Source organism: Oryx dammah, unplaced genomic scaffold (assembly GCF_014754425.2).
Source record: "Oryx dammah isolate SB20612 unplaced genomic scaffold, SCBI_Odam_1.1 HiC_scaffold_5, whole genome shotgun sequence".
NCBI lineage: Eukaryota > Metazoa > Chordata > Mammalia > Artiodactyla > Bovidae > Oryx > Oryx dammah.
The window spans coordinates 28,787,586-28,809,254 of record NW_024070189.1 but is presented as its reverse complement, the minus strand read 5'-3'; the positions used below and the strand labels follow the sequence as shown (position 1 = coordinate 28,809,254).

Genomic DNA, 21,669 nt, shown 5'->3' with positions numbered 1-21,669 from the left:
CACATTTTTCTAAACCAAAAGGCCTTTGCACAGGGACTTTGAAGCTATTATGTAGTTATCTAACTTCTGGGAGAAGCCAGAGAGACCCTCACAGCTGTGTGCTTAGAAACAACAGGCAGTGGTCACAGTCTACTGATTCCATAGGGGGAGAGAGGAAGAGAAGGGAGGGGCGGAGGGGAGGCGGGGTGGGGGTGGGGGGGCAGGGGGGGACAGCGAGGCAGGGAGGAGGGAGAGGGAGAGGGGCAGACAGGGAGAAGCGGGCAGGGACGTGGGGGAAATGAAGTCCGAGAACGCCTGCTCAGGAGAGGAGTTTTACTAAGGACAAAAGTCTGTGCACATGCTGCTCCCTCTGTCTAGAACAACCTTCCTTCAGCTAATTTTTCACTTAACTCATTCCAAAGCTCCCTGTCAAAATGCAGTTCGACATCTCTGCTTTTCAACAGTCATCAAATACCTACGGAGGGCCCACTCTACTCTGGCAATTAGAAGAGAGGGTGTGGGGATACAGGCAGGGTTAGGACCTCAATTTTCCTGCACTCACAGAGAAGCCTAACGAACTCCAACCTCCTCCTCCTCCTGGAAGCCTTCTCTCACTTGTGAAGGCTACGTTTAAAGCATGGATGTGCTAAGTCACTTCAGTCCCCCATGGATAACAGCCCACCAGACTTCTCTGTTCGTGGGATTCTCCAGCTAAGAATTCTGGGTTCATTTTTCTGTCAGAGCTCATTTTATTATAATCATCTGTCAATGAGTCTCTTCTAGTAGAAGCTCCTTAAGGGTTGGGACTCTTGTTTTATTTCTATTCCTTGAAGACCTAGACTTTTGTCTGGCAGGGTCAATACATAAAATTTTAATTAAAGAAGGAGTAGAATAAAAGAGTGGTTTGAGATGGTCTAACTGCCTTTTTAAAAATAAAAGATGTAGATTAGATGCTAAAAATAAGATAAATCACAAATAATAATTTTAGAAATTTCTATCTGTGGGTCACACATAATGCATATCATATACTAAAGCTCTACGAAGTTAAAGCTTCTGCAGATATCTTAATTAAGAAATAAAATTCACACCAATGTTTCATAATACTTGTGGCATTGTTATAAATAATCATAGAAAAAACTGCAAGGAAGAGGTGAGTACATGAGACAGGAAAAAGAGGAGGGAAAAAACAAATAATTTGATAATCAAAAAAATTTAAAGGACAACACTAAATTCCTTACAACTTACTTTGCCTGTATTTCTTACCATAGCAACAAAACAGTACAGTAGAACAGATATTAATGTAGCATAGAAAGGCAATTCTTTCCTTTAGGAATGCTTTCTTTAGGACTCTTTATACTCGGTTACCTTTGCCTGAATACACTGAACAATAGAGAATAAAAATATCACTATGTAGGGTATACATTTTTTTAAATAAAAAAGCAAAGTCCTTACACTGTTGTCCAGTCTATCTATACAACCGACCACATGCAAATGAAGCACTTATATCACTGTTTTAAGCCATCTCTGGATAGTAGTGAAAAATAGTAAGTGCAAGTAAAGTAGTCTTTATTGATATAATAGTTATTTCATTGACAGATAAATTCTGAACTTGGAAAAATCAACCTTATATATTTCTAAATTGAGGCCTCTGTTGATAATTTCCATAGATCCAATTTAATAAGATGATCCTGTGAAGAAGGCTGAGCGCCGAAGAATTGATGCTTTTGAACTGTGGTGATGGAGAAGACTCTTGAGAGTCCCTTGGACTGCAAGGAGATCCAACCAGTCCATTCTGAAGGAGATCAGCCCTGGGATTTCTTTGGAAGGAATGATGCTAAAGCTGAAACTCCAGTACTTTAGCCACCTCATGCGAAGAGCTGATTCATTGGAAAAGACTCTGATCCTGGGAGGGATTGTGGGCAGGAGGAGAAGGGGACGACAGAGGAGGAGATGGCTAGATGGCATCACTGACTCGATGGATGTGAATCTGACTGAACTCCGGGAGTTGGTGATGGACAGGGAGGCCTGGCATGCTGCAATTCATGGGGTCGCAAAGAGTCGGACACGACTGAGCAACTGAAATGAACTGAACTGAACTGATATATAATATATATTCATTTTTCAAAGGCTATTTGCATTTATAACATGAGCTAATGCTGTAACAAATCCATCTGGCAGGATCAGAAACAGACTGGGGAGGGAGGTGTGGCTAGACAAGAGCAACAGGAGGAATTCTTCTGGTTGGGTACCTTGACTCTAGTGGTGGAAACAGGGACCTACGAATGATAAAACTCACACAAAAGTAGATACACACACGGTGCTGCCGCTGCTGTTGCTGCTAAGTCATGTCCAACTCTTCAAGACCCTGTACACACACACACACGAGTACAAGTGAAACTGGGGAAATCTGAATTAGATTGGTGGATTCTATCAAGACGTTGGAATCCAAAGACTAGAGGACACAGAGTAGTTCCAGTGAGGGACTAGGTCCTGATCAAGGTACTGACTGGTTACAGGTATTCTGCTGAATATCAAACCTAGTTATTGTACTAGCATTTTGCAAGTTGTTACCATCAGGGGAAACTAAGGGTACATGGAATGTATAATAATACAAATGTATTTGTGTTTCTCACAAGTGCATGTGAATCTATAATTATCTTAAAAGTTTTAAAAGCTCAATCTGGCACAATCCACCCAATTTTCACAATTCACATTCCAACACAAGACTCACTCACTCCCTTCCCCACAATCCTCAGATATCTCTTCATAATTACAGCAATAGTTCAAAATTCAGGAGCTAATCATCTAAATCAGATCAAGATTCAAATGGTGTTCCTGGGTACTGCATCTTCAGTACAATTCTTCTCAATACAAAGACCTGTGCACTGAAGAGACTAGTTCTTTACCTCCCACACATCCAAAATACCCAGCTTTCCAGGCCAGGATAATCACAACAGATTTCCATTCAAAAAGGTAGGAGAGGAAGTAGAGTCTAGGAGACGTGTAAATGTCACTGGTCTATAATAATTCGAATATCCAGCAGGGTCCATGTAACCAGTACCTTCATGAGACCCAGGTCCTATTCAGTGGGAGTATTTCTCTGTGTTCTGGGTTCTGCTCTCTTGATTCTACCATCTGAGTCACATTTCCTCTTCCTTAAAAAAGAAGCCTGGGTTTGTAAAACTTCTCTTAGCTTTCTTCCTGCCTACAGGGACCTAAAAGTCTCTTCATTTTGTGTTGCTTCATTCCAAGTCTGAAAGTGAAAGTGAAGTTGCTCAGTCGTGTCCGCCTCTTTGTGACCCCATGGACTGTACCCTACCAGGCTCCTCTGTCCATGGGATTTTCCAGGCAATAGTACTGGAGTGGATTGCCATTTCCTTCTCCAGGGGATCTTCCCGACCCAGGGATCGAACCCCAGTCTCCTGCATTGTAGACAGACGCTTGACCGTCTGAGCCACCATTCCAAGTCTAGGCTCATATAAATAAATATTTTTAAAATTTTATAGGCTTCTTTTGAATCAATTTATAGATCCATTAACTCAGGCAAAAGCCATGACATAGATCGCTTTCAAGTAAGTCCTTCTCAACCTTGGGCTCTCTGTGAGGCTGCTGTAGGACAAAGCCCATGGATTCTTAGAAGCCTTTTTGTTTAACGGATAGGAACTAGGAGGCAAGCCCTCAAAGATTCTGGGGGTGGGGTGCTTTTTCTGTGTCTGAAAGAGTCCATGAGGACTACCTCAAACCTTTCTGAGATTGTAAAGATATTATAGTTGCACCTTAGTTTCATTTTTGCCTTGAGACCACATTTCCCTAACTTCATTCTGGATGTGATCTTTGTTTTGTGGCCCCTTCTTACTTTGAGAACCCTTTGCAGGCTGGAAAACTGTCCTGAATCCTTTATATTTCCTCAAAATTGTTGAAAACAAGAATTCCTTTTTTTAGTTCATTTTCCTCCATCCATATCTCATGAGATATAGCTAAAAGAAACAGTTGACAACACTTTAGACATTCTGCCTGGAAATCTCCTTTGCCAGATCTATCAGTTCACTAAGTACATTTCCTATTTTCCATGATACCCTGGGTAACAGTTTTGCTTAACTTTCTGCCACTAGATAATAAAGGTCTTATTTCCAGCTTCAAATACCATTGTCATCACTCTCTTTCAAGTCCTCACCAGCCATCACCATGAAGCCCTTCCAGGTTTCACCCACTGGCTGCCCCCATGTACTTTTCAGCTTTTGTTACAGCAGCATTCTGTATCAGAACATATCAAATTACATTCTGATCATCTACTGCTGTTTCATTCCTGGGTTGAGAAGATCCCCTGGAGAAGGGAATGGCAACCTACTCTAGTATTCTTGCCTGGGAAATCCCATGGACAGAGGAGCCTGTCAAGCTACAGTCCATGGGGTCGCAAAGAGATGGACACGACTGAGTGACTAACACTTTCACTTCATTTATCTACCGCTGTATAACAAACCAAACTCAGTAGCCAATAAATAAATAAATAACACTTTTTATTTATTATTAATGCTTGTGTGTTCTGCAATTCAGGACCTTGGACTGTGAGTAGCAGAAACGGCTATGTGTTCAGACTCTAAGATACCTGGACCTCAGCTGTAAAGATCCAAACAATTAAAATTAAACTCTAAATGTCCATCAGAAAAAAAAACATGGTAGATCAGCTTGCAAAATCTTGCTTATATCTTTAATAAGCAGGCTAAGCTCAATGAGGTCACAACATGCTTTTAACCCCAGCTAAAATGGCAACAAAGGCCTTAAAAATTAAATGCTTTGATTATAAGACAAAACTAAATAAACCTTAACTGATTTAAAATTTAAATATTTCATACAGATAGGCACTGATGATCAGATTTTTTTAATAACACCATTGACCATGTAAAGTTTTATAAGATACATGTTATTTTCCATTAAAAAAGAAAATATTACTTGAGAAATCTCATGGCAATTCCTTCAGGATTTCAATATGATATAAATTTGCTTTTAATATTTTGGATCCGTTTGATTAAAGAGAATTTTTTCCTCCACTTAAAATGAAGTAAAGAGATACCAAGAACTCATGAGACAATAATTTAAATTATTTTTTAATAAATCTGAACAATGTTTAACTATATATTTAAATTGAAGAGCCTTTGTTTTCATTAGATCACTTGTCCAATATATAAATTAATCGCTGATTTTCAGAACTTTCCTAAATATTAAGGTCTTATTTCTCTCATTCTTCCTTTCTGGTTCATTATATAGAGCTGAATCATGGAAAATTTATTTTATTAAGTAGAATTTTATATTTCTTACTCTTTATTTTAAAAGTTGATCCTCAGCATGATTCATTAAAAAAAAACAAAACCTCTTTCTTTTTAAATAAAATGTACAGAAATAAAAGTCTAAACTGAATTACTGTTTACAATCCTGAATTTAACTCTGATTCAATTCATTGACTCTCTCCAAAAGAGAGACGGGGAGAGCAGCACCACACAGCAAATTAAGTAACTACCTACTTATATTTACTCAAGGGAAAAAAAAAAAAACACGCACACTTTTTTCTCTACAAATATTTACGGACAAGATCTATTATTTATTTTTTAGATTTCTAATTAATTCCCATTATTAGTAAAAATAAGTAAAGTTTTATAGAAATCACAGTTGAACCAAAAAAATCCCTAGAGTTTTGTTTAATCTAAATTAATCAACCCTAGTTCTCTAAGCATCTCCCTTTATTGCTTGTCTAGACTATGCCAAAGCCTTGAACTGTGTGGATCAAAACAAACTGTGGAAAATTCTTCAAGAGATGGGAATACCAGACCACCTGACCTGCCTCCTGAGAAATCTGTATGCAGGGCAAGAAGCAACAGTTAGAACTGGACATGGAACAACAGACTGGATCCAAATCGGGAAAGGAGTACGTCAAGGCTGTATATTGTCACCCTGCTTATTTAACTTATATGCAGAATACATCATGCAAAATGCTGGGCTGAGCTGAAGCACAGCTGGAATCAAGATTGCCGGGAGAAATATCAACAACCTCAGATACGCAGATGACACCACCCTTATGGCAGAAAGGGAAGAACTAAACAGCCTTTTGATGAAAGTGAAAGAGGAGAGTGAAAAAGGCTTAAAACTCAACATTCAGAAAATTAAGATCATGGCATCTGGTTCCATCACTTCATGGCAAATAGACAGGAAAACAATGGAAACAGTGACAGACTTTATTTTGGAGGGCTCCAAAAATCTCTGCAGATGGTAACTGCACCCATGAAATGAAAATACATTTGCGCCTTGGCAGAAAAGCTGTGACCAACCTAGACAGCATATTAAAAAGCAGAGACATTACTTTGCTGACAAAGGTCCATCTAGTCAAAGCTATGGTTTTCCCTATATGGAAAGCTATGGATGTGAGAGTTGGACCTTTAAGAAAGCTGAGCACTGAAGAATTGATGTTTCTGAACTGTGGTGTTGGAGAAGACTCTTGAGAGTCCCTTGGACTGCAAGGAAACCAAACCAGTCAATCCTAAAGGAAATTGGTCCTGAATATTCACTGGAAGGACTGATGCTGAAGCTGAAGCTCCAATACTCTGGCCACCTCATGTGAAGAACTGACTCACTGAAAAAGACCCTCATGCTGGGAAAGATTGAGGGCAGAAGAAGAAGGGGACAACGGAGGATGAGATGGTCGGATGGTATCACCAACTCGATGGACACGAGTTTGAGCAAGCTCCAGGAGTTGGTGATGGGACAGGGAAGCCTGGTGTGCTGCAGTCCAAGGGGTTGCAAAGAGCCGGACATGACTAAGTGACTGAACTGAACTGAATTGAGTCTTCTGATATGAATAAGGAAAACATGGGTGCTGTTTGTTCCTGACAGATACTAACAGCCAATGAAAATTACATATACATTTAAATTACAGAAAACTGTATATAATTATCATTTCTTAAACTTGCTAAACTAAGGGGAAACAATCCTTCTGGTTTTTGTATTATTTTTTAAAAAACTACTGAGATAGTTTTTTCATTTCCATTCAATCTTGCTATTACTTTAACTCTATGAAAATTGTTTTAAAAAAGAAGAAAGGCAAAATATTTTAATTACATTGTCTAAGTGAAAAGCAACTTGGTTAGAGCACTGATATACAATCTTATATTTTATCTTTTAATGTAGTTGATATACAATATTATGAAAGTTACGGTATACAACTCAGCCATAAAAAAGAATGAGATTGTGTTATTTGCAACAACATAGATGGACCTGGAGGGTATTACATTAAGTGAAATAAGTCAGACAGAGAAAGACAAATACTATATGATATCACTTATATGTAGAATATAAAAAATAAGACAACCTCCTATTTTAAATTGATAAAGCGGACAATTTACTAAGGTCACAGTAATTAGTAAAAGTCCTCACTAAAGAGGCAGAATGTGACTTTTATCCTGAATGACAGGAGCACTTGTAAAAGCAGAGGCAAGGATATTATAAGATGAAAGCCTACTTTTCCCTCTGATGGAAACTGTTAAAGTTGACCAGTGTTCAACAGAATTTAAATTTGAGAAAGAAGGCTGAGAGTTTATCAGATAGTATCTGAAAAACTGATCTGAGCAAGTGGGTCCCTGAGCAAGGGAACCAATCAGTTTTGTTCTAGAAATGAACATTTCTCAGATAAGACAGAAGAACTCTGTAGATGATCCAACTGGATGCACAACTTTGACATAGGAAAATACAGAAATGGGATAAAAGTAACTGAAAGGAGCTACAGTAATAAAAAACAGAAAGCTTCCCTCACAGTAATGCCTCATGTTAAATCTCACTGGCAAGCCTAAACATTCATTAAGAACACAAAAGCTTAGTTACTCTCAAAGGTAATATTAGCCTGAAAGTCCCAGCAAGTAGACAAGATGATGGAAAATTAAGCATTAAAAGGCAGCAGAAGACCCAGGAGGAGAACCTTTTAGGGTCAGCTAGGAAAGTACCATCCTTATTTATTCTGCCCTTTCACAGAGACCTCTTGGAAAGTGAGAGGTTTCCAAGGATACCACAAGTTCTAAAAAACCAGGCAATGGTGCCAGCTCAATCCCTGCTCTGAACTTGAAGAAGAATGAGCTCTCATTCAGTCAAGAGAGGAGAATAATTCCCAAATAAGAGATTTAAAATACCCCTACCCACAGCACTTTTCCAACAACTCCTTAAATAAATAAATAAATAATCAGGAATGTGGTCTTGGAGGTAAAACCAGGTAAGTTCCATTTATATTTCAAACAAAAATCTTGCTAGGATTCCAAAGTCTCTGCAAACTCCCCAGCGTCTGTTTTGTTACTTCCTGTATGTCTCTGTAGTGAATAAAATCAAAATTCTAGACATAAAGGAAGAGAGCAGGCACTGTGGGAGAAAAAAATTGACAAAGGAAAATGGGAAGAAAAAGTCAAATGTTATACTCAAGGTCTGGAAAAGACAGAAGAGTATGCAGGCAGGTGGCCTGTGATGGAACAGGTCTCCAGATTTAACTTAAAACAAGTTCCCAATGTTTCTTCTGGGGATATTGCAGGTTAAAGCAAAGAGGAACTTAGTCTGGTTATGTGGTTACGTGTTGATGAAAAATGCATATGGAAATTATGCCCATAATTTTTAATACACATTAAATTATAAGCAATAAATTAAATTATAAGCAATAAAGGAGTTATTTCTTGATATCTAAAGACATTTCCCCATTCCTTTTATATATTTGAGCTTTTGTCCATAGTAAAAAATTATAATTTCAGCTCTGAAATATTTTTCTTCATTTTCTCTTTTCATCTCTCTCTTAAGGCTGACAAAGAAACGATGATGATCAGGAAGAAGGATAAGGTGATAAACAGGGTAATTATCAAAGGAAAGAAAGAAGAAATATCAAATGGATCACGTATGAGTAGCAGTGCAAAGTTTCCACGGAAGTTGGGACACTTAGTTTAGAAACAGATGCTAAGAGTTCTCTGGTGGTGCAGTGGATAGGAGTCCTCCTGCTAATGCAAGAGCCATGGGTTTGATCCCTGATCCAGGAAGATTCCACATGCTGTGGAGCAACTAAGCCCATGGGCCACAAGTACTGAGCCTGTGCTCTAGAGCCAGTGTGCTGCAACTACTGAACCCACGCATCTAGAACACGTGCTCCCCAACAAGAGAAGCCACCGCAAGGAGAAGTCCTCACACTGCAACAAGAGTAGCCTCCACTAGGCACAACCAGAGAAAGCCTGTGCAAGGCAACAAAGATCCAGCACAGCCAAAAAAAAAAAGAAGTACTAAAAAGAGAAATAGCATGCCTGAAGAATGCATATTCTTTCATCAAATATTGAGTACTAATTAAGTACAAGCCACTAGACCACCAAATTGAATACAATGGACTTTTACAGTCTTCATGTATGGTTATCTCCCTAAGGTATGAGAATTTTTACTGATCTTTATTTAACAGGCAAGTCAACACATGTTTACTAAAGCAAAGTTGCAAACAAAGAAGGAAGGCTAATATATTGGGGTTTCCCTACCTATTAATCTAAGTTTAAAAACCTTCTGGAAGAAGCCATAGGTCATTTAAGTCCACTTAGTTCTTCTCCAAACTTGAATCTACTTTCTCCCCTTCACAATACATGCCTGCTTTCTAAAATGAAATTGTAGCCTATAAAAATCATCCAGGCATTTGACATAGTAGGAGTCTCAAGTCTTGCTTCAAAAACCATAAACAACTTTTGAATATCTTAGGAACTCAAGATAGTACATTAACACCAACACATTGTATTAGCTGCTCTAGGATAAAGAGTTCACACTGAACATATCCAGCAACAGGGAACAGATCTGGGAATTTACTGGGTTAAAGTACACACCACTTAAGCCATCTAAGCCTGACTGGCTAGTGTGATAAGTGTTCACCTCTCATCGTATCATATTTTTCCTCTGTCTTAATGCTAGCTTCTTCCTTTCTGTCACCCCCTAAAGGTATTTCTTTCCAAAGTTCTATCACCAGGACTCTATTCTTATTTTACCCTATTCCCTCGTTAATTTAACTCACATTTATAACTGGACCTTCTTTCTTCCTTCCAACTTTCAGATTTCTGATAACAGTATCACAAGTCTCAGTTAATTAGTCATGTTATTTTAAAATAATTTTACAAATTATTTTTAAATTTTCTTTCTTCCTCAACGCTTACAACTAGACAATCTCAACTTTTTAATTCTTCATTTTCATTCTTAATTTTTCATTTCATTTGCTACCACCCTCATTCAAGGGCTTTTCAGCTGACATAAAGACTATTAGGATAACCTCCTCACAGCCTTTGCCATTAGCCCTTTCCCTTTTTAAGCTCCTCTTACACATGCCCTCAGATTAACTGTCCTAAAATAGAATTTACTATTTTCTGAATATGCTTTAAAAAAAATGACTCAAGTACAGACAGAACAAAACTTTCATCCAGAAAGGTTGAAAAAGTACTCAATGAAAATTTGGAAAACCTGAGTTTTCCCAGCTAAACCTCACTCCATTTTTAAACAATGGCATACCATATCCTTTATGTCTCTAAAGACCCTGATGCTGGAAAAGATTGAAGGCAGAAGGAGAAGGGGATGATAGAGTATGAGATGGTTGGATGGCATCACTAACTTGATGGACTTGAGTTTGACCAAGCTCCAGGAGATGGTGATGGACAGGGAAGCCTGATGTGCTGCAGTCCATGGGTTCGCAAAGATTCAGACACAACTGAATGAAAGATGTCTTCTCTGGGTATGGACCAAGTTTTTATGTATTGTAAACAGATAAATAGTAAAATAACTAGGTCAGGCCAAATAAGCAGTTTTCAACCTTTTTTAAAGTTTTTTATTTAAAAAGGAGATTAAAAGAAGATTTGTTTAAAGGTGAAAAGATAAGCCTCAGAATGGAAGAAAACATTTGCAAACAAAGCAACTGACAAAGGATTAATCTCTAAAATATACAATCAGCCCATAAAGCTCAATATTAAAAAAGCAAGCAACCCAATCAAAAAGTGGCAGAATACCTAAACAGACATTTATACAAAGAAGACATACAGATGGCAGACAAACACACAAAAAGATGTTCAACATTGTGAATTATTATGGGGTTAGTTGCTAAATCATGTCCAACTCTTGAGACCCCCATGGGCTGTAGCCCACCAGCGTCCTCTGTCCATAGGATTTTCCAGGCAAGAATACTGGAGTGGGTTGCCATTTCCTTCTCCAAATTATTATAGAAATGCAAATCAAAACTATAATGAAGTATCACCTCATACTAGTCAGAATGGCCATCACCAAAAATCTCTACAAACCATAAATGCTAGAGAGGGTGTGGAGAAAAGGGAATCCTCTTATACCATTGGTGGGAAAGTAAATAGATATAGCCACTGTGGAGAACAGTATGCAGGTTCCTTAAAAACCTAAAAAAGATCTACCATATGACCCGGCAATCCCACTACTGGGCACATACCAAGAAAAAACCATAATTCAAAAGGACATATGTACCTCAATGTTCACTGCAGGACTATTTACAATAGCCAGGTAGACATACATGCTCAGTCAGGTTCAACTCTGCAACCCTACTGACTGTAGCCCGCTAGGCTCCTCTGTCCATGGGATTCTCCAGGCAAGAATACTGGAGTGGGTTGCCATGTTCTCCTCCAGGGAATCTTCCCAACCCAGGGATCAAAACTGTGTCTCCTGCATTACAGGCAGTTTCTTTACCACTGAGCCACTGGGGAAGCCCAAGACATGGAAGCAACCTAAATGCCCATCAACAGAGGAATGGATAAAGAACAAATGGTACATATGTTCAGTGGAACATTACTTGGCCATAAAAAAGGAGCAAAACTGGGTCATTTGCAGAGACATGGATGGACCTAGAGACTGTCATACAGAGTAAATCAGAAAGAGAAAAACAATATTGCACATTAACACATATATTTAGAATCTAGAAAAATGGTATAGATCTTATTTGCAAAGTAGAATTAGAGACACAGACATAGAGAACAAACATGTACACGAAGAGGGTAAAGGAGATAGAGGAGGAAGAATTAGGAGACTGGGATTGACATATATACACTATTGATACTATGCAAAAAAATAGATAAGTGATGAGAAAACACCGAATAGAGCAGGAAACTCTACTCAATGCTCTGTAGTGACCTGAATGGGAAGGATATTAAAAAAAAAAAGTGATACATGTATTCATAGAGCTGATTCACTTTGCTATACAGCAGGAACACAACATTGGAAATCAACTATATACCAATAAAAAACAAAAGAAGATTCATTTATAGCATAAGTAACTAGTTAAATTGGAATTCCATTTAGTAAGAAAGAGAAAATATAAGAAACTAGGAATAGGTGAAAACTGAGCTACTCTGGTTAACACAGAGGAAGCCAAGCACCTTCTGGTAGGATTCTCTCACTCTTGCTCCTAGGCACCTTCAATGGTCCTTCCACTGCACCCCAAAGTCCAGGGAACTCAGCATGAAACCACTGAAAAAGATGACTTACAGTTTAAAAATGCTACCATCTGTTAGTGAAGCATTGATCTTGAGTTTGATTTTTCTACTCTGATCAAACAGCTCTTCTTACCATTCCTTAAACATACCTCGGACTGTTTCAAAATCAGCCAGATTTTCAAAATCTCCAAAATAAATTTATAAGTTTCAAATCTCTAATAGAAAGTTTGATATGCATGCTACTTTTGAAAGAGTATCATATTTCTGTCATTTATGTTATGATGCTATTGGCAACATAATCACAGGCAGTGCAACATCTGCCTCAAAAACAGTTAATTAAGGCCTTTCCATCTTCATTTTTCCACATTCACCAGAAATTAGACTTTAATAAAATCACATCAGTGGGAGGAAAAGGGCCAAAGATGAATCCATGAAACAACATACTTTGATGAAACAATACGTTATTTTTCATAGTGAAACAAACTATGAAGTCAGATCTGCTCTGCTGTTTTACCTCTTTTCCATATTAACTTCTTCACTTACCTCTTTTTGAATTTTATGTCTATATGCTGGTTTAGTCGCTAAGTCATCTCCGACTCTTGTGACCCCATGAACTATAGCCTGCCAGGCTCCTCTGTCCATAGGATTTCCCAGGCAAGAATATCGGAGTGAGCTGCCATTTCCTTCTCTATAGGATCTCCCCGACCCAGGGATTGAACCTGCGTCTCTTGCATTGCAGGCAGATTCTTTACCAACTGAGCCGCCAGCACCCTCTATCTCTATATAATGCAGTAAATTATTCTAAGAGATTAGGTGAAGTAGAATTCTTCCCCAAGGCACTTATAGTTTCCCTGTCTCCTGTTATGCATGTTTACCACTGAATGACTGAAGTAACATATTGCCCTACAGGAAATCTCAGGATCAAAAGTAACAGGGAGAGTATCTGATAGCTCTTAGCAGTACTTAGATGCCCCCCAGAAGCCATCCTATGCCCAAGGACGAGCTGATAGCACTCACACACCTCACAGGTAAAGTGGTGAACATAATTCTTCAACATAGCTTGCACAAAAACAGAACAAAATAATCAACTTATGTTGTGCTATAAAGAATATAAGCTGGTTTATAGCACTTATATTTGGCAAGAGAAATTAAACTTAATCCTACAGGAAATGAAAACAAGAGCAGACATGGTATGGCAGATAAGAATAAGGCAAAAATCTGCAGCAACACGGATGGACCTCGAGAGTGTGATACTGAGTGAATTAAGTCAGACAGAGAAGGAGAAATATCATACAACACCCTTTATATATGGAATCTAAAAAGAAATGAAACAATTGAACTTACAAAACAGGAAGAGACTCACAGACTTAAGAGAACGTACTAATGGTTGCCAGGGGGAGGATGGGGGCGGGGAGCGGGCAGGGATAGTTATGGAGTTTGGGATGGACACACACACACTGCTATATTTAAAATGGATAACCAACAACGACCTACTATATTGCACACAGAACTCTACTCAATGTTATGTGGCAGCCTGGATGGAAGGGGAGTTTGGAGAAAATGGATACATCTATACGTATGGCTGTGTCTCTTCCCTGTTCACCTGAAGCCATTACAACATTGTTTGTTAATCAGCTATACTCCAACACAATATAAAAAGTTTTTAAAAACGTTTAAAAAGAACACAGCAAAAAATGAATCTCATTACAGTGGTCCTTTGGTATCTGTGGGGAAGTGGTTCCAAGATCCCAAAAGATACCAAATCCGCCCATGCTCAAGTCCTTGACATTAAAAAAAAAATAAAAAAAGGCACAGTCCAGTTAGCCTTCTGTCTCTGCAGATGTGGAACCTGTGTGTCCCTACCCGTCGAGCTGAATAACGACCAGTATTGACCGACAAGTATGTTTTGGCTCGATCTTTGTTTTAGGACAATTAAGGAATCATCTATTCATACTAGAGAACTACAAATATAATCGCTGTTTTGACAGTTTTTATTATCTTAATGGATTTAAAATATAACTTTATTTGTTCCTAGTCTATCAAGAACTCTAGTTTACATGTACTGTTTAGGAGAATTATGGTCCAATGTGAGACTTTTCATCCATCTGAGCATTTACTAATTATGTCTACTATATGCCAAAACTGAATACATATCCAAAGTTAGGTGTATTTATTCTCCATCTTCTAATCTATTTCTCTCCATATTCTTACATATCTGTAAGTTTTGAGGAGTCTACCAATATAATGCTATCTCCATATATATTATTCAAACCTCTTGAGAGAAGGTCTCTTTTGCCGTGAGTGTGGAAACTATATCTGTTTTGTTCACCACTACATTCCCTAGAGCCATGCCTCCCAAAAGCCCCTGCTACCTGCTTTGATTCACTTATTTCTTTACAAGCTGCCATTTTATCTCCATTTGTTTCCAAATACAAAGTGAGTAAAAGTAGCGCTAAATGACCTCCTTGCAACTACACATTCAGTTATACTAAAATAAGAGGTGATAAATACTTGTTAGATAAGATTGTAGTCATTCATTTATATAAACCCAAAACGTGATCTGAACATCTCCTGTCAGGCACCCTGCTGGGTAGAAAGAATGAAAAAGATAAATAAGACAAAGTCTATTCCCTGAGGAAGCTCACCAATACTAGAGAAAACATCCTATTAGGAAAATCTAATATATAGGGACATTCAGGAGAAGGACAGAGGATGTTATAGGATCCTGGCAAAGAATGCACCTAACTCTCTACAGTAGTTTCTGCACAAGTATCTTTCTAACATACAAAAATATTCTTCTCCTACTATTTTATGTACATAGTAGGTGTTTTTATATCATTTAAAAAAGACTACCCCATCTCTACAAACCCGTAACATAATTCTTTTCAGATGTTACAAACACTCTCTTAGGTAAGAATGCAAAAACCTGCCACATTTTATCAACAATTATAACTCAAGCCTATCACTTTACCTAAACAGTTGAATGATTTAAAATATTTCCAGTTTAGCAATTAACAGACTACTTCATTCAGTGGACATTTATTGAACATCTATTATTTGACAGACCCGGGGAAAGAATGGGTCTAATCTTCTCTGCTCTCAAGAGCTCATTGTAATAATGCGATTTCGTTACCATCATATTACTAAGGCAATAATATATTTTGGCTCTATCTTTGCTTTAGGACAATTAAGGAATTTTCTATCCATGCCAAAGAACTAAAATTATAATCACTGTGTATGTTTTTAGTTAAAAGTTTAGTAGCATGCATTGACATTTTTGCTAAATATTTTGGAAATAAATGAAAGCAGAAGCAAATTATTAAATAAAATAATTCTATGTTAAACTGTAGCAGGAAAAAAAATTCAGTAAACATTAATTAGCTCCACATGAAAGCACTGCCTGAGATTTCAGAGTGAAATAAAAACATACTAATGGGGAGAAAAGGAAAGCTAGTCCAATAAACTTTATAAGGTAGCAGGTATTACTTCTAATCACTTGAAATGACGGTTTACTTTTCAATGATAATATTGTATGTATATAATAATAATTTTATATTTAGATAAACCTGGTTTTCACTTAGGTTAAAAATAACAGGCTAACAGGCCAAGCAAGATATCTCCAAAATAATCATCCTAAAATCTCTCTTTTCTTACAAAATAAGTTCTTAATTACTAAATTTTCTTCCAACATTTCTGATCTTATTCTGTACTCCCCTCTAGACAAATCAACAGGTGACACACTTCATAGAATCTGTCACAGAAGAGAAGAAACACAGGTTTCTCTGTAAACCATCCCTACATTTTCTCCATCAGTTCTCAAGGATGAACTATAACAATGCCTGGAAACACATTAGAAATGACGGTGCTTGTTCTTTTTCTAAAGTTAATTATTATAACTGATCTAAAATCTTGTTACTTTAAAATAAAAAGTATAAGAAGCCATACCAAATAAATTTGAGACACTATATAGTTTTATAAAGCAAGCATATGGTTAACCACCACCATCTCAGAAGCCCAGGCCACAAGCCCCATTTCAATCAGAACCTCTTCCTACCTCTCATTGTCCTGACAAGTACAGTAGTCATTTTCTTGTGTTTTTTATAGCTTTGTCATCCAAAAGTACATTCCTACACACTATTAACTGCTGATTTCTAAAGGTATACTTATTTTACAGTTGGTACTCCATACAGATTGTAAATAATGTATTTTAAAATATAAATGCAAGAAGATAAAAATTTTACTCATTTAAACGCTTCCTTTCTTATTTTATTTTTTCTCACAGTAAGTATGAACAGGGTGTTTTTTTTTAAAAAGAAAAAGATATTAATTAACACTGCATCTATAATTATTTCACAAATAAAATGATACAATGACAAAAATCCGTATTCTTAAATAGGCAATGGTTAGAAAACAAATCAAAAGAAGTTAAAAACCAAAAGTCAAAAAAATGTTGCTGGGATAATTATTATCAAAAAAGTTATTAGAAATTACAGAATGGCTCAAACTAACATCTATTCACTTTACCTATCTCTCTTTTAGTATGTGTATTTACCCAAAAAAAGTTTTTAATGGGAAGTACTACATATGTTTATGAATATAACATGGTACATGAAAACATATGACCACTTCAAATTTACTGGTTTTTATTTTCTAATTTTAGAAGATTAGAACTCACTGTAAGGTGAAATTTGATCTGCTTTAAAGTAACTTTCTTGAATATAAAATATAGAAATATACAGATAAAAATAAAAATCATACATAATCCCAATGTCAAAAGATAACCACTTTTAACATTTTAACCTATTTTTTAATTAAAAGGATTATTCATAATTTACCTTATTATCCCTCTACTATTTCTTCTTAAAAAGTAGTTTATTCTTTCATTATTTATTCAATCTCATAGATAAAGGAAGACTATAAAATAACAGGACTTTTTAAGTGTATCAGAATTTACACATGGAAGTATTTTTTTATTCTAAAAACGCAGCTAATAAATAAAATATTTTTAAGAATGTTTCTTTGAGAACTACCTTGAAATTCAGTGGGTATATATATTAACCACTATTCTAAAATGGTTCCCAATGGACTCTAATATAACAATATAACATGACAGAATTTTACCAAAATCTGTTTGTTCCTGTTTCCTATTTCTTCCCTGAGTCTTTCAAACATCATCTACACCTTAAACATGAATCACGTTGATCATTCAGAAATTGTCTACTATTAGAATTTAGGAAATCCCACCCACAAAAATTACCATAAAAGTGTGCTACAGGAAACAAACATTCTTAAAAATCCAATTGCAAAATAAAATTACATAAGCTAAACTCTACCTTTACAGCGACCTCCATTTAAAAAAAATTTAGAGATGCATTACCGTTAATTAGAGATGTATTACCATTAAAAGTAAACTGACTTAAAAAGGTATAATAAAAATTCCATCTAAGAAATCAAATTTCTTAAAACTAATGTTTAAGATAAAAGTGAAAACTCTTGAGAGTCCCTTGGACTGCAAGGAGATCCAACCAGTCCATTCTGAAGATCAGCTCTGGGATTTCTTTGGAAGGAATGATGCTAAAGCTGAAACTCCAGTACTTTGGCCACCTCATGCGAAGAGTTGACTCATTGGAAAAGACTTTGATGCTGGGAGAGATTGAGGGCAGGAGGAAAAGGGGACGACAGAGGATGAGATGGCTGGATGGCATCACTGACTCGATGGATGTGAGTCTGAGTAAATTCCAGGAGTTGGTGATGGACAGGGAGGCCTGGTGTGCTGCGATTCATGGGGTTGCAAAGAGTCGGACACGACTGAGCGACTGAACTGAACTGAACTGAAGAAACACTTGATAAAACATGTGCTAACTGATAACAAATTGCAAAATCCAAATAATGAATTTTTTCTAAACTACATTTTCTTAGGACCAAATTAAATGAGGAAGAGTTATTCTTCCAATAAAATCTACTCTAATTTCACTCCTACCTCTGGTCATTGCTTGTTTTCAAAAACCTTGAAATATTTAAGTGGGCTTCTAAAGTTAACAAGTGTGAGTACTCTCTGAAATACTGAAAAAATGCCTTATGAATGCAAAATGATTATGATGATAATGGCTAAGGCAATGACAATGGTGATTTATCCAATGCTTCCAAGGAGATACTAATTAGTTCAGTGTTCCTTTTAAGATCTCCATGGTGAATAGACAGTTGCATCTTTCTATACAATGGGATTTTGAAAAAATGCTTATATAATTGATTTCTTGAGATGTAGATCCATAAATACTGTATGTCATTTACAGCAGAACACTGGTACTCTCTAACGCTATCTAGTTGCCAAAATTATCCCATTAAGGGCAGGCCAAATCTAGGCATGTCTTTCCTGATGTAAGAGACAGATGAGATAAGTATCTTCCTCTAGCCAGAATCTTCACACTCTTCATGGTTGGGTCTCTGTTTTCCTTTACAGCCATTACCCCAAGGGTGAAAAAGGAGAATCAGATTGTTCAAATAAATGCCGTGTCCTGGGCCCTGTCTTATCTGCCTTTTCTGTGCTTTTTCTTTATATGCAGCAACATCCCTTTTACTCACCTTGTCCCCAAGAGCTAGTGCTTAGCACACAGCAAGCTTTATGAGTACAATCAATATCCGATGAAGTAATCACCAGCAGTCTCACTTTAATCAGTTTAGTACACGTTTAAAGTATTACACAGTCCCTGTCAGATGCCCAAGATTTTCACTGAAGTCTGCATACTCTTCCTTGTGCTATGTTTGGGGTTATAATTCTGGCTATTTCCACTCTCCAGTCTAAGGCTGAAATACTTCCTTTGGAAGAAGTTCCTTTTCCTTTTTGAGGCCTGGTTCTGGTTTTAAAGGGTATTTACACAGAATGATGCCACGCTTTCACCAACTAAACATGCATCCCTCTGGTAAATTTTTAGGTACTTAATATTGATATTTCCTCAGGCTCCAGGCCTAATTCCACTTCCTCTAAACCAAGGAAACTGGTTTTCCTCCATCCCAAACTCAGTTTGCGTGTCTTAGGGTCAGTTCGGCAAACAGTGTTTTCCCAGCCCCTCTCTCACTGAAGCACAGTCTCACTGAAACTTCCCAGGTGATCCAGAGGCTAAGATTCTGAGCTCCCACTGCAGCGGGCTCAGGTTTGATCCCTGGTCAGGGAACTAGATCCCACATGCCACAACTAAGATTTAGCATGATGTAACTAAGAGATCCCACATACCACAGTGAAGATTGAGGGTCCTATGGTTCTGACACTGAGACCCAGTGCATTGCAGCCAAACAAATAAATTTTAAAAACAAAACAATACAGTCTTGCCATTATTAAATGCCACTTTTCCCTAAAGAAAACCTACTCCCCCTGCCCTCCACCTTTATTTTAAAATTCTGCTTCCTTGTGCCATCAATTCTCTAAAATCACATTTATAATTCTTCTTAAAACACACACAATATATATCACCTAGTCACGGATAGTCCACCGCCCTGAAGAACTTAACAAAAAGTTGATACTTTCATTTTTTGCCCAGACATTTTTGCTCTCTTATCTTGTATTTCCTTTAATTCACAATAAATTTACTTATGGAACTGAATATAGTGAGTGGATATTTAGCCTTATAATAATGTAACTCAAAGTTGTAAAAAGAATAATGTAATACTTCTATATATATTTTAATGGAAATGCAGAAGAACTTTTATAACATTCTTATGATGACTTTTTGTGGAATAATTACTACTTAATTTTTATATATAGGCAATTATACAAATCAGGCACACTTAAAGATAAATACCTCTAATAGCTTGAAGTTAGGACTACTCTCTTGCCCTAAGCTTCTTCAACAAGACTCACACATCCATTTTTGTTTCACTTTTAAAGTGATAAGCCTATTTCCCAAGAAAAAAAACAGTAATTCCTTAAGTACCAAAGGAAAAAAATGGATGGTCTAATATATTTTTCAGGAACAGTGGTTAAAAACAAAACTGACAATATAGCTTAGTAAAACTGTATAGAAACTTACGTAATCATGGAAGGCTTTTGCTTCACTTGAATGTTCACATGTTTCCCGTCTTTCTGGAGCTGCACAGTAGAGATCCCAAAATACACTAAAAAAGTAATTATAGAAACATTAAGAAAATCATATAATGTCAAATGAAAGAGCACAATTCCAAAAACAGAAGGCAAATATTCCTTACACAATATGTGTTTTCTTCTTTAGGACAAATATTTATTTGAAAGATTTAAATTCAGAGAAGGCTCTTATTGTAGTAATAGTTATAACCTAGCCATCATTCAGAAATGCTAAGATTTTTCTAAAATGACAATAAAAAAATTAAAACTGTCATTCTTGTCTTAAGAATGACTTAAACATTTGATTGAAATAATTATAACACTTTTCACAACTTTCCCATGAAGAATAAAAGATTTTTTAATACCAATTTAATCATTAAAGAATAAAGTAACTTTATTTTTAAAAGTGAAATTCACTTTTTAAAGACAATTTTATTGTCCAACCCCAGGCCAATACCCTAACCATTAGGTCACACCTGCCAAATAAATATATTTTCTTAAGATATCCTCTGGTTTTCCTTTGAAGATAGGGTGGTCATTTTGAAAATTAAAAAAATCACACTCTATTTTTTTTCTTCCTATTCAAGAGCAATAAAAGCAAAACAGAACTGGTTGGGAAAAATAATTATACTGCTTACAAAACACATAAAATTAACAATCATGTTTCATAAAATTAACGATGAACGTGAACAAGGGATTAAAATCAAGAAAACAAATGTCTGAAAGTCCTAATGATAAACAAAAGCAGTTTCACTGATCAACAAATATTTTTTTACCGTACATTTCCCTCTCTAGAGAACTGGAAAGTATGCTAAGCCAAATGGTTAACGGCATAAGTTTAGGAACAGGACATATCTGAGATGGAAGCTGGCCCTTCCACCTACTAGCTCAATTTGTTTAAACAAGAAACAATTTTCTCCTCTATAAAATGGGGCTATTGAGAAAATTAAATTGTATAAAACAAGCAGAGGGTCTTACAGTAAACATATTATTAATAATATAACTAACACTATAATTAGCTTGCACAAAAACTTAAAATGCATACATATTGTTAAGACAGGTCATTGGGCTGAGGGCACAGTTAACAATGGCACAATGAAGCTTGGTAAATCAAACTGGTCTCTTTGTTTTGACCTTTGAAGT

General features: G+C 36.6%; 1 protein-coding gene across 4 annotated transcripts in view; it reads right to left on the bottom strand.

Annotated features, from left to right (window-relative positions):
• The window catches only part of SSBP2 (single stranded DNA binding protein 2), a 315,215-nt gene that overhangs the window by 186,272 nt on the left and 107,274 nt on the right, over nt 1–21,669 (bottom strand). For all 4 annotated transcript variants that reach the window (XM_040239441.1, XM_040239442.1, XM_040239444.1 and 1 more), the window contains exon 4: nt 20,477–20,561. In XM_040239441.1, coding sequence (XP_040095375.1) covers nt 20,477–20,561 — 85 coding nt within the window. The remainder of the gene's footprint in view (nt 1–20,476; nt 20,562–21,669) is intronic.